Below are 14,639 nucleotides of genomic sequence, written 5' to 3' on the forward strand. Positions count from 1 at the left end.
TGTGATGAAGCATTTAAGACATTAACTTTGCTGTGACATCATGGGGACCGCTTCATCTAAGATCCTTGTTTTGTACATACTCCCCTTTTAGTTTCGCTCTACCTCTGTGCTAAACTAGATATTGTCACCTTTTATTTGTCCTGTGCATCTTCCAAGCTTGCTGCATGTCCCTTTAAAAAACAGAAAAAGAAAGTGTAATTCCACACTGTGCTAAAGTCAGCTTCAATAAAAGTAGAGTAAAACAGACAGAAAGGTGGAATTTTCATTGAAATAAGACTTTAAGTATGAGAGTTTTGGATTTAAAGATTTTTTACATGGTTATACAAAAACAGTGATACCAGTAGTAACCACATATGCAAATTGGAGGTGATAACGATGACAGCCAGTCTCCATTGACTTGCACATAAATCTTCAATATATTTCATATTTTGATGAGAAAAAGGGTTGCAGTTGTTGATTTACTGACCAAAACTTGATTTTCTTTCACAATATCCTTGTATACTAACCAGCAGGATAGTTGTTTGGTGATGACTGCTAATTTGTGCTTGTAGTTGCAACCAGTCTCACCATTTGATGAATTGGTAGAACTTTGATATTCATAGATTTCTTTGCTGTATGTCTGATTTTAATGAAACCTCTGCCACTCTGTTCATCTTATTTCACTCGGTATGCCAGTTCTTAATAAGTTCATGTGCACATTTTCCCAAATGGCCTGTCTTATTTCTCAGTTGGTTTGGCACATTTCATATTTTCATAGCGACATGTATGCTTAAGCTTGCCCAACTTAACAATTTGTGAAATTCATATTCAAATGAGATGAACTTAATACTTGGTGACCAGAATGACCAGTCAGTTTACATTTGGGAAAGTGTCCTTTCATTGTTGTGCATAGAATGCATTGTCACCAAAACTAGGCTTTAATGAATTCTGCTTTATTGTCAGGTTGATGTGCTGCCAAGAGCCATTTATACGGATTGCTTTAATAGTCATTACATCACAGGTGCATGCCTCTGTGAATTTTAAAAGCTCACATGCCTGTTATAACAGATTATCTTTTCCTGTTTATGCACAAAGTGGAACCACAAAGTGGCTTATTCCAATGTCATCTTGAATATGATGTGGAATTTGCACTTTCAAAATCACCCACATGTGTGTAACTCTAAAATTGGTGCAGTAGTCAGAACATTAATCAGTCTCTGTGCTAGAGAGACTGTGCTTCACATATGGTGCACTCATTGCTTCTGGCCAAATAGCTATACTTGTAACAAATTATCAAAAGGAAGTGGTGACATCACAGGCTAATTTGCATATCTGCATGGGACACTACAGGGGTAAAAATATTGATGGCTTGATCGTTGTGGCAAGATATGCTACAGGGCTTGTGGAGAAATGCATCGAACATTTTTCACATGAGATAATATTGTCTATTACATTCCAACCAAGTTTAGAATTCATTTGCAGTTAGTGAAATTCTAGATCTAAAGATGGAAATAGAATGCTAGAAATGGCTGGTATTTGTATATTATAATTAATTTTGTGTGGTGACATTTGTGCTCTCGTGAATTTCTGTTTATCCATGAAAAAATTTACATCATGTTCATCATGGAACTATTATCACAAAGCATTGATTTTAGGTTTTCAATTGCCTATTTCAAATTCTATACACTGCTGTTCACTAGTTAAGAGTAAAAAAGTTAAGAGTGAAAAAAAGAAAGCGTGGATAGTGTTACATATGTTTTGTAAGTGAAATGACACTCAGAAGTTCTGTATCATGTACACTACGTAGAGAAAGTTGATGAATAACCATTAGTTCAGTTGACAATGTGGGAAGGATTGCACATTGCATGCTGGGAGCCTGTCTGCATAGCCACATTGTGCAGGGTTATTATGCTTCTTTGCTTTCCAACTTTTGTTTGCTTGTGATTTCACTCTGTAGTGATATATATATAGTGTTATGCAAGTACATCAATTCATGTACAGTGTTATTTATTTATTTTCATTGTTTGCTGTACCTTGTGCAATTTCCTTTCAGAAATCAAGAAAGGTAACAGGAAGAAAAAAGTCGTAAAGAAGCAATCTATTAATCAAGGTCACTGCAATCATACAAGTTCTTTCAAGCATCCAACGAGGCCGTGTAAGGGTGCTGCACTCAGGAAATCCAAGAAGAATGCCTCGAGGGTAAACAAGAAGTCCCCCAAATCCAAAGTAAAACAAGGGTTGACCAAGAATCGGTTGAGCAAGAAATCCCAGGCTGGTCTGAGAGAGGGTATCATTCAAGCACCTGCCGCCACGCCTTATGTCCTGCCTGCTGATGTGGTTCTCACACCATCTCCCATAGAGGCTGAAGAGGGCAAGGTAGGTGTACAAAATTCATCTGAAGTGTTTTCTGTTCTTGTATAATGCCACCGATAATGCGTGCGTAATAAGTGTGATTAACTTTGTGGACTGTTCATTGCAGTCAGGACCTGAGAAATATGATAAATAATACATTCAGATTAAAATATATGTTGCTTTACGACTTCACACTTGGAAAATTCTTGAAGATAGGAAAACAATGTCTCAACTTCACTACACTTTTTTATGCCTCCGCCACGAAGTGGTGCCAGAGGCATTATGTTTTCGGGTTGTCCGTCCGTCCGTCCGTCCGTCCGTCCGTCCGTCCGTCCGTAATGAATTTTGTGGACAAGGTAACTATCGAAACCTGTTGAGGTATCCTAATGAAACTTGGCATGTATGTGTATTAGGGGGTGAAGTTGTGCCTATCAACTTTTGGGTGCACATGCTCAAGGTCAAAGGTCAAAAGGTCAAGGTCAAATACATAAAATTTCACTATTTCCGCCATATCTATTGAATGCCTGAAGATATTTTCTTGAAACTTAGTGTATACATGTATTACCCAATTAAGATTCTCTGGTGAAAGTTTGGGTCATGAGGTCAAAGGTCAAAGGTCAAAAGGTCAAGTAAAAATATTAAAACTTCTTTTTTTTTCTCCGTACCTTGGAAAATTGTTCAAGGTATCTTCATGGAACATAGTATATACATGTACTGACTGAAAGTGATTATCTAGAGAATGTAGGGTTCATGGGGTCAAAGGTCAGGGGTCAAAGGTCAAGTGCAAGACTTCAAAATTTTACTATTACCCTCATATTTATGCAATGCCAGCAGGGTTATTTTTTTTACACTTAGTGTATGCGTGTGTAACCTAATAGAAATTCTCTGGAAAGTTTTTTTTTTCTCTTTTTGCCTCAAAGGTCAAAAGGTCAAAGATCAAGTGAAAGTGCTGAACTAACTTTTTCCTCCATATCTCGGAAGTGGCTCAAGTTACCTTGAAACTTAGTACATATTATGCATGTTCTACCTGAAAGTAATTATCTTATGAATTTTAGGGTCAAGGGCCAGATGAAAATGGTAACAATTTACTATTCAATTCAGAAATTGCACTTTTTCTCCACACCTGTACCTTGAAAATTACTCAATGCCTAAATGTATGAATGTGTCAAAGTCAAGTTAAATTCCTTAAATCCCTAGATACATGCTCTCTTATTCATCCAATTAAACCTAGGTCAAGGAAGGTGAACATTCAACACATTTGTGACAAACTTGTCATTCCAATATTTTGCCAAATTTGTGAAAATGTAATCACACAGTGTCCACATGTACTATCTAGACCTATTGGGAAAATCATGCATTATGGCGGAGGCATACCAGTCGCCAGAGCGACATTTCTAGTCATTTTTGTTCCTGTCAAATTGTCAGTCAAATCCTGGCATTTGATTTGACTTACTTTAAGTATAGTTGCATTCTGTGTTGATTCCTCAGTTTTCCTGAAATTTCATCTATTTAATGACCATGATGAGTTATGAGGAGTTCGTGAAGAAGATGAAAAACAAGCTGAATAAGAAGATTATTTTGAATGCTGAATTTTAGTTACAGTACTATAATGAATTCATTCTTTCATGTAATCTGATAATGCTCTTCATATATTTTACCCTGTAAAGTTGAATATATGCAAGGTACATTCTAATATTATGAAATTATCAATTCATAATTTTTTGTTCCAATCACCACGAAAATGTTTTTATTTGTTTGACGTTCCCTGCAGTATGTTATGTATAGTCTGTTTGGTGAATAATTGTTATCTGTATTTCTATACGTAACACTTTTGGAACCACAGTCGTATATGTAAACAATAAATGTGTTTAATTCAATTCAAGCATCATACTTGCCAAAGTTTTGGATCATACTATGTGGTTGGACAATGAAAACATTAGAAACAAAAAATATATCTCCCCAAGATGTCGGTGTGAAAGCTGCTTTGCACAATGTGGCATTTTTAGCTCACCTGAGCCGAAGGATCAAGTGAGCTATTGCGATCGCTCTTCGTCCGGCGTGCGTCGTCTGTTGTGCGTAAACTTTTTGTCCCCGCCGAACGAGTTCGAGCAGGGGACTATGAAACGGGCTCCGTACGTGTGTGTGTCCGTCCGTGCGTCCGTCCGTGCGTCCGTCCGTGTGTGCGCCGTGTGTGATCAAAATGTTCAAAATGCTACTCCTTCGCCATTTCTAACCCGATTTTGATTCTGTTTGCTTTATATGATAGCACTACATGGGAGCTTTGAAACTTCTACACAGAATTTCAATTGTGACCTTTGACCTTGACCTTTGACCTATATTGTACATTTTGCTTCAAAATGCTACTCCTTCGCCATTTCTTACCCGATTTTGATTCCGTTTGCTTTATATGATGGCACTAGGTGAGGGCTTCAAAATTTCTACACAGAATTTCGACCTGTGACTTCTTTGACCTTTGACCTTGATTTTTGACCTATATTGTACATTTTGCTTCAAAATGCTACTCCTTCGCCATTTGTAACCCGATTTCAATTCCGTTTGCTTTAAGTGATGGCACTAGGTGAGGGCTTCAAAACTTCTACACAGAACTTTGACCTTTGACTTCTTTGACCTTTGACCTTGATTTTTGACCTATATTGTACATTGGCTACAAAATGCTACTCCTTCGCCATTTCTAACCCGATTTTGATTCCGTTTGCTTTATATGATGGCACTAGGTGAGGGCTTCAAAACTTCTACACAGAATTTTGACCTTTGACTTCTTTGACCTTTGACCTTGATTTTTGACCTATATTGTACATTTTGCTACAAAATGCTACTCCTTTGCCATTTGTAACCCGATTTCAATTCCGTTTGCTTTAAGTGATGGCACTAGGTGAGGGCTTCAAAACTTCTACACAGAATTTTGACCTTTGACTTCTTTGACCTTTGACCTTGATTTTTTTTACCTATATTGTACATTGGCTACAAAATGCTACTCCTTCGCCATTTCTAACCCAATTTCGATTCCGTTTGCTTTATGTGATGGCACTAGGTGAGGGCTTCAAAACTTCTACATAGAATTTTGACCTTTGACTTCTTTGACCTTTGACCTTCATCTTTTTACCTATATTGTACATTTTGCTACTAAATGCTACTTCCGGCGGGGACATATATTACGCACCGCGTAATTTCTACTTTTCCTTGTTACATTTTCATCTTCTTCTTGAGAACCCCTTGACCGATTTTCACCAAACTTGGCAGGTAGCATCCCTAGGGGGATAGGATCTCAATTTCTTCAAGTGGGCACCATACCCCACCTGGGGGGCCCCCAGAGGGGTCCAAACCCCCCAAAATTAAGGAATCTTAAAAAATCTTCTTCTCTAGAACCAGAAGGGATAGAGCTACCGGGTAAGTTTATACTATGAATTAGTACATTGATGATTGTAGTTTCAAGTTTGTTCATGGCGGAATCAGGGATGCCCCCCTTGGGACCCAGGGGAGGGGGGTGGGGAGGGGTCCTAATGGGGCCCGAATTGTACATTTTCATCTTTTTCTTGAAAATGCCATTATGAATTTTCACCAAAGTTGGCAGGTAGCATCCCTAGGGGGAAAGAATCTCATTCCCATCAAACGGGCACCATGCCCGACCTGGGGGTCCCCAGGGGACCTAAATTTGGACCAAAATTGTACATTTTCATCTTTTTCTTGAAAACCCTATCACAAATTTTCACCAAACTTGGCAGGTAGCATCCCTAGGGGGATAGAATCTCCTCCATCCGGACAAGTTGCCAAGAAGGGTTCCAAGAAAGCTGCCAAGGCTCCCCGGCCCAATGCCGACAAGAAGAGGCGTAGGAAGAGGAAGGAGAGCTACGGCATCTACATCTACAAGGTTCTGTAGATGTAGATGCCCCACCTGGGGGGCCCCAGGGGGCCTAAATTTGGACCAAAATTGTAAATTTTCATCTTTTTCTTGAAAACCCTATCACAAATTTTCACCAAACTTGGCAGGTAGTCCCATGGTGATAAGATTTCAAAGTATTTGAATGGGCACCATGCTTTCCTTGGGACCGAAATTTGGACCGAAATTGTACATTTTCGTCTTTTTCTTGAAAACACTATTACAAATTTTCACCAAACTTGGCAGGTAGCATCCCTAGGGGGATAGAATCTCAATTCCATCAAATGGGCACCATGTCCCACCTGGGGGTCCCCAGGGGGCCTAAATTTGGACCAAAATGGTAAATTTTCATCTTTTTCTTGAAAACCCTATCACAAATTTTCACCAAACTTGGCAGGTAGTCCCATGGTGATAAGATTTCAAAGTATTTGAATGGGCACAATGCTTTCCTTGGGACCTAAATTTGGACCGAAATCGTACATTTTCATCTTTTTCTTGAAAACCCTATCAAAAATTTTCACCAAACTTGGCAGGTAGCATCCCTAGGGAAATAGAATCTCAGTTCCATCAAATGGGCACCACGCCCCACCTGGGGGGCCCCAGGGGGCCTAAATTTGGACTGAAATTGTAAATTTTCATCTTTTTCTTGAAAACCCTATCACAAATCTTCACCAAACTTGGCAGGTAGTCCCATGGTGATAAGATTTCAAAGTATTTGAATGGGCACCATGCTTTCCTTGGGACCTAAATTTGGACCGAAATTGTACATTTTCATCTTTTTCTTGAAAACCCTATCACAAATTTTCACCAAACTTGGCAGATAGCATCCCTAGGGTGATAGAAACTCAATTCCATTAAATGGGCACCTTGCCCCACCTGGGAGGCCCCAGGGGGCCTAAATTTGGACCAAAATTGTAAATTTTCATCTTTTTCTTGAAAACCCTATCACAAATTTTCACCAAACTTGGCAGGTAGTCCCATGGTGATAAGATTTCTAAGTATTTGAATGGGCACCGTGCTTTCCTTGGGGGCCCCAGGGGGTCCAAACCTCCTAAAATAATGAATATTTAATAATATTTTTCTCTAATTCTAATCAAAAGTGATAGGGCTTTAAGTCTTTTTTTTTTTTTTTTGCCCAAGCTGCATAATCCAACATTCTATAAAGTACAGTGTACTTGGTAGGTATTTTTTTACCAGTGTGATGGATTATGTAAAATTGGACACCATGCCCCCACTCTCAAAGCTACCTCCACCATAAGTTTCCAATGTTCTCAGGTAAGAGTCTGCAAGAATGCATGGAAGGTGAAGTTGCGATACTCAGGTGAGCGCGTGACCCCCGGGTCTCTTGTTTTTCCTTGCCAGATTTTCTGACTTTGTTTGCATGCAAACTTCCCGTGTCTGGCGTAACATTGGTGTGATACATGGTTACATAAATCGACTTTCTGTACACCTTTACCCATATTTGCTGTACCTTAGAATATCAAGCAGGGTGTTGAGAGAAGTACTTTTTATGTTAGCCATGCGCCTTCCCTGTAACATGCATGGCTAAAATTCTGATATTCACTATCTACCTTATAGGTAACAAAAGTGTTCGCTGCAACATTGTCAAAGGTTTTACAGGTATGCAAATTGATCGAGTAATGGGGTGATTAGACTTCTTAATAGTTTGAGAGATCTACTCCTGCTAATACCATGTTTGCCTATCGTTACAAGAGACTGATGCTTGGATGGTATTTCTTTTGCTGTGACAGGATTCAACCATGATGCCAGGAATGTTCAACAAGCAAGCATCTGCATCCTGGTCCACAAATAATCTGGCCAATGACCAAACAAAATGTGTCTCAAATTCCTTTGATCCTGCAAAGGCAATGCAGGGCCACCAGAAATTGGATGGTGCATCAACCCAAGCAAATGTGGCTGCAACACCTGAAGCAGAAGAGAACAAATGCTCTTCCAGTCAGTTTGACCAAAGCAGAAGTCCATATGGCACTGTTTGTCAAGATGCAAGGCAAATGACCAATTCAGACATGGATCCTCAGTCAGCAGAAGGAATCATCAAGCAGGAATTCAGACCTAACATCAAGAGCATCGGCTCCACAGAGGATCACCAGCAAAGCATAGATGAGATTGGACAGAGGGTAGGGAAATTGGATGAGGAAAAGATGCCTTGTAATGGAGACCATGGAGAGAGAGCCATCACAGGAAGTCCCCCTGATGTCATTTCTTCCATCCCCTGCCAGAAAGTGGACAGCAGAAGTGGCATTTCCAGCTCGGGAGCACCTGATGTGGTTGCTGCTCCCAAGTCTTCATCACTTCCTGCTGATGAAGCTGTGAGTGGAGATAACCAGGGGTCAGTGAATGGGGAGTGTTTTCAACCACTCCAAGGGCAGGAGATTCAACCAGGTTTTGCAGAGATCCTCAATTCAGTACAGGAGTTGTTGCAACCGTTGTCATCTGAGGAGATGACACAAGTCCTTGACGCCTTTAATCAACTGTTGAGCCAAGACACAGATGATGCAGATTGTCCCCTTACACCTCAAAGACATGAAAGGGAGCACAAAGATGCTGAAAATGAAACAGCTGTACAGGGGCAACATGTATCTGGCTCTTCTGAGGTCAAAAGTGATGCTGAAATGCCCAAAGATGGAGTTCAGCGACAGAATGAAGGCAGTCAGTCATCCTCTGACAGTAATATGCTGAGATTAATGGCTACTGAAAACAGAGGTGAAATTTGCTGCAAGAACAACACAGAGAATGATGGAGTGTCAGCAATGCAGGTAGATGATGATGTTGTAGAGATTGGTAACCAGAGCAGCACAGAGAATGATGAAGTGTCGGCAACGCAGGTAGATGATGATGTTGTAGAGGTTGGTAGCCAAACATCATCCTCTGCTGAAATTGACAGGATGGGAGACATTCCTGGAGAGAATGAGGAAAATAATGTTGATGTTTTATCAGCCTATGCTTCCAGTGGCTTTGAGAGTGATATTCCTGATTATGGCAGACAAGAGGATTCAAACAAAAAGAATGAAACCAAGAATGCTGGACATGACACTGAGAAGTCGAATGAGTTAGGAGATGGATCTACGTCAATCATTGGTCTTGATGAGTCAGTGTCTGCAGAGAAAGTTGGCTCTATTCCTGTAGCAGCAGATGTCACCATACAAGAATCCCTGGAAACAAAATCAGAGCCATCTTTTAGAGAAGCAGCTCCAGAGGGTCGGATCAAAGCATCAGTGCAACCAGAGGCTGTGATAGAAATTGCATCTGTTAAAGCCCCTCTGCTAGGAAATCTTGACAAACAGACAAAATCATCAGTCTTTGAAAGGCTTGGGGCGAAGGAAGCTGTGACTGCCCCACAGGTTTCTGCATTTGACCGGCTCAATAAGACATTGGTGAAGAAGAAGGTATCTGTGTTTGATAGACTCCATTACCCCGACAACAACCAGGTGAAAAAGGTATCTGTTTTTGACAGACTGGCATCCAAGAAATCTCCAGAATCCACTTTCCTCAAGGAGCTGAAGAGTCAACCCTGTCCAAAGCGTGATGAAACCAGAGGTCGTGCTGTAAAGAGCAAGAAGACGGGACAAAATGTGACATGTAGAGTTGTCCAAAAAGTGAAATCTAGTACGTACTATCCAACCAGTGAATCTAAGGAGTCAAAGAGTGTTTCTTCTGACAAGAGTAAGGCGAGAAAAAGTCCAGTTCGCATAGTACAAGGGCCTGCCATCAAAACGACCAGTAAGCAGAAGGAATTGGTCAGAGACTACCAACTTAATGACAAGAGAGTGGATAAGACATCCAAATCAAAACGAGACAAGATGGGGGATAAACAGTCAGGACCTGATCAGAAACATGGCAAAGTTCTGGGGAACAAAAGCAATTCCAAAGGTAACAGTAGAGATAAAGAAGCAAAATGGCAGTCAGAGGAAGGCAGGCACAAGAAGAGAACTGTCTTGACCAAAGAAGAGAGTGACAAGATTCGTTCTGATATTCTCAAAAAGGTGAAAGGTTCATATAGATCATCCGTTGAGGTCAGTAATGCTTCAAACAAACGGAATGTAGTGAAAAAGAAAGAATTGCCAGATTTCAGGGCTAAGGAATCAGCTAGTAGCAAGCACCGCTCATCAAAACCAAGGGAGTCCTGTTCAAAGACAGGCAAAGGGTTGCGTGGCATCAGTGGTGATCTGGATGATAAGCAAAGATCAGATAGAGGCAGAAGGAGTCCTTTGAAATCAAGGTCTAGCTCAAGGAGCCGGTCTAGCTCAAGGAGCAGGTCTAATACACCATGCGATGATAGGGCAGACGATGTCCATTCCTTTGGTCGTAGCACGTATGTCTCTACAAGGGGGGAACATTCAAAGAAGCGTATAGGGTCCAATGACGACAGAGTTGACCCCTATGGTAAACAAAAAACAGAGAGATTAAATAGAAGTCCTTCAAAATCACAGTCTGGGTCAAGCAGTAGGTCTAAGATGTCATGCATTAGTGGAGCAGGTGATGTGGGGGTAGGGGGCATGTTTAATGATAGGAGATATAGTCCTTCAGAGGCAACAGAACCCCACTTTAAGAAGTGTGAAGTATCACACTATGGCAAGGATAGTGTGGTTGTGAAGAACGCATTAGATAGAGGAAGAAGTAGTCCTTTAAAATCACAATCTGACCCTGGGAGTGGAGACAATCCACCGTGCAATTTAGTAGCAGGCATGGTAGATTTACATGATGGTTTTCCAGGTAATATATCACTTAGTGCTGTCTTGAAGATGACACAGGAGACTAAACTTGCTTTTAAACACGCAGTAACAGTTAGACAACCATCTCAAGAATCTGAAAACAAATCAAGTTACACACTTGCGAAAGGAACACAAGATGACCGGTCTGTAGGTATGGTCAAGAGGGGATCAGCAGTAGAAACTAACCTTGGGAACATTGGGAATGAAATTGTCACTCCTGAGCCAATCAAAGAATCAGTTGAGCAACAGGACCGAGATAGCACTCCCAAGGGCCATATACCTTCTGTGGGCGAGGATGCAGGAAGTACTCCGAGCGATCAGCATCCAGCAGTTACACCACTTGTCCCTGGCCAGAGAGAAAGGATCTTACTGAAGGCCCCGTCGTCCGTCCAGCCGCTGAATGGAAATCGCTATCATCCCTATGATAGGCGGCAGAAGAAGTTCCAAGGACACTACCGCTCGCTCTCCTGTCCAGGTATTCGCCACCTGAAGGACAACCTATCAGAGGAGGCCTATCGCATCAGGCAGTTGCCACACCTGTGCTCCTCCCACCGAGAGTCATTCTTTGACCGTCCCCGCCTTTCCCCAGCCCGCTTCAAGTCCGCCCCCAAGGTCAACCATGATGCAAAATCGGTGAAGAATTCAGAGGAAGTGGAGACGGTGCACAGTAGCAAAGAGCGAGAGTCGGAGATCACTGAACGTAAGCCTAGGGTCCAGGCCTTGGATCGGCAGATTGAGTCCATGGTGGCATGTGACAGTAACATCCAGGACTTCTTCATGTTGGATTTTGACGTCTATCCAGTGAAGGTGGGAAAAGCTTTCTTACTCTCAAACATTCTGCCTCAAAAGCATCTATCTTGGCCAGTCACTCTTGCCTTGTATTACATGTACAGTGCACTACCGTTATAACTAACAGGGTCATAAAATGTCGGTTACAACGAATTATGAATTCAGGCCGTAACATTATCGGCTCTACAATGTATGTATTCTTATTGTTTATTTGTTCATTGCAGTTACAACTGAATTTCAATGTAACCAAAGAAAACTGCTGGTCTTGTGGACTTTGTAAAAACGGGAGTCCTCTGTAGAATGTGCTGTAGCTGATTACTGATACTTTTACGATGAGCACATTTGTGCTCGAGACATTTTTGTGAAACCACATTAATTTCTATTGCTTTGTTGAGTATGAAGTACTCACACGGGCATGTCCTAAAAATTTAAACATGTATTTCTTTTTTTTTTTCCTGCAGGATCCAAGTGACCGTGAAATGTCCTCGCATGTCTGTCACGTGGGTGGATTGAGGTAATCTAGTATATCTTAATGCATCACACTACTGTAAAGTTGGATATTTTCACTGAAGTAATTCTCAGCTGCCTGAGTAAGATGAATTTCATGTGTCTTTAATTCTGTAGAATCAAGACTGTACATAGTGGCACCTACAGCAAGCAAAAATATTTGTGTACTTTTATTTTTGAGCTAGTCTACTGCCAGTATGCAAAGATTTCCACTTTTGCAATACGTGATGGTAATTGTTTCTTGATTTATTTACTACCAACTCCCTCTTGTTGATTAAAATTCTCATATCCTTTTAGGACTAACTTCTGAATTGAGAGTTTATTGTTCCATGACAGCAGCCCTCATTTTTCATTTTTTTTTTTTTGTTTCCTGTTCATACCAGAGCTCCTCCTAGACAGGTAGGGAGACGGCCACCTGATGATCCCTACAGACACCCCCAGTACCGCCCCCGTCCTGCAGGTGACCGGCTGCCACCACAGCATGGCTGGGTGGCACCCAGCTGGTCACAGAGGTGGCCGGGGAGGAGCGCTACCTGGACCAGGTCTTACCCCTCACCTCCCAGAGGGGGCTTCCTTCGCAGGTAGAGGGCTGAAGGAGGCGTGGCTCTCGCTTTCCAAATACCCACCCCAGACTGCTCACGCTCTCTCAATTTTATGACAATTGTACCTATGTGCCACTGACATGTTATCCATATAAGTTAGACTCAACTAGCTACAGAATAAAGGAAAGTATTGGAAAGAGATGAGGTGGGAGATACACTGTACTCAATTGACTGGTCTCTGTTTACACATATACTGTGTCTTGGCTTTCCCTAGGAGGGCAGGGGAGTTTCCTGTGTGAATTATGAGATTCCTCAGGTTGTGACTCAGTGGACAAAACCTGTGATGGTGTAGAAATGAGGTAGAAGTGTTAACAAAAATTTGCATCTTGTTTGCAACTGTTAAATCATCTGAATGTCATGTTGTTGCATGGATACATGGATTCTCTCTCTTGTGAACATCTATAGAGTCATGCCATTAAACTGTTGTCGCAGTATCTGACATTTTGTGAAACACTGAAACCAACTTGACATGAGACTATTCACATCAGCCATGTCATTGACCTAATCTTTTTCTTAGCACAACATAGAATACAGGGTAGGTATGGTACATATTTTGTATGCTGGAGTTTTTGTGATCATGTCATGAATACATGTACGAATGCAGCACTTTGAAGTGTCAGCTGTAATATGATTTAATTTGGGGTTGCTAGTCATTTAGTTTCACACCTCTCTTATTTCAGATCACCACATTTGTCCTTGAACAGAAATGATTGGGTGGGTTTTTGTTGTTTTTTGATAGACTTATACAATCTGAGTAGAAAGTAAACTTTATTATTTTTAATGGAGTAAGTGTATTTGCACAGTCTCTGCATACCACTATCATCATACATAAATCGCAGTCATATTTTGTCAAAACATGTACACTTTGTACAACGTATTCTGTTACTCATTAGGTGTTATATTAACAGTTGATATCACTTTTTTTTTTTTCCAAATCATATAGTTAATGCAGTAGGATAGTTCATGTCATTCAATCTTTTCTTTCTTTTTTTTTTCTTTTTTTTTTTTGGTGGGGGGGGGGGGGGGATTGTAATGATGATTATTTGTATTCACAATGACAAGAAATATGGCTGTGTAGAATCCATTGCCAAAAGTCAGGTCCAGTTGGGCAATGTCAAATTCCTGCTCCATGGTCCTCACATTTTCTCCTAACTGTTGACAAAACAAATTGTCTCAAACCACTCTAGAGTGTGCATGGGTTGTAGTGGTTTCATTTCTCATGATTGGATTTGAGGTACTCGAGATAAACTGTTGACAAGTACTCCTACATGTACTCCAGTTTTCAATGTCTTTGCACCTTTATTCAGAAAAGTACAGCAACATTAAGGAGTACTAGTAGTATAAAACATTGTCCAGTGTTTTATTTTTGTTTTGTTTTGTTTTTTCTTGTACTTTGGCTTGTTATGACAGTAGAAAATGCAGCCACTCAGTGAACACATTTCTGTGGGCAAAGGTGGAATGTGTCCATGGTGGACTCCTGTTGAAACCATCTTGTTTGGGCATAGGGAAATGCTGTACATTTTGAGTGAGTTACATAAAGCATGTATGCAATAGGCCTACTTTATGGGGTAGCCAGAACAATAATGCAAGAATAACACAAGAAAAGTCTGCTTCACAAAGAATCATCCTCTGTATTCTTTCATCATACAATTGCTGTAGCTACATTGTACTGTGCATTGCTTCACTGTTCAGGAAATGTTCTGTATTGAGATTGTCTATATGTTATGCTATTCTTTACACTGAGATTGTTCTGGATAGCTTTCAAAAGATTGAAGTTTA

The 14,639-nt window shown here is 40.8% G+C and overlaps 1 protein-coding gene across 1 annotated transcript in view; it reads left to right on the forward strand.

The window, feature by feature from the left end:
• Positions 1-13,717, forward strand: part of LOC140246316 (uncharacterized) — a 46,965-nt gene extending 33,248 nt beyond the window's left edge. Inside the window, exons 19-22 of the mRNA XM_072325788.1 lie at positions 2,033-2,355; positions 7,981-11,769; positions 12,213-12,265; positions 12,642-13,717. Of these exons, the coding sequence (XP_072181889.1) occupies positions 2,033-2,355; positions 7,981-11,769; positions 12,213-12,265; positions 12,642-12,843 (4,367 nt within the window). The 3' untranslated portion in view covers positions 12,844-13,717. The remainder of the gene's footprint in view (positions 1-2,032; positions 2,356-7,980; positions 11,770-12,212; positions 12,266-12,641) is intronic.
• Positions 13,718-14,639: the final 922 nt, after the last annotated feature.

The sequence above is a fragment of the Diadema setosum genome, chromosome 2, assembly GCF_964275005.1.
Source record: "Diadema setosum chromosome 2, eeDiaSeto1, whole genome shotgun sequence".
NCBI classification, from domain to species: domain Eukaryota; kingdom Metazoa; phylum Echinodermata; class Echinoidea; order Diadematoida; family Diadematidae; genus Diadema; species Diadema setosum.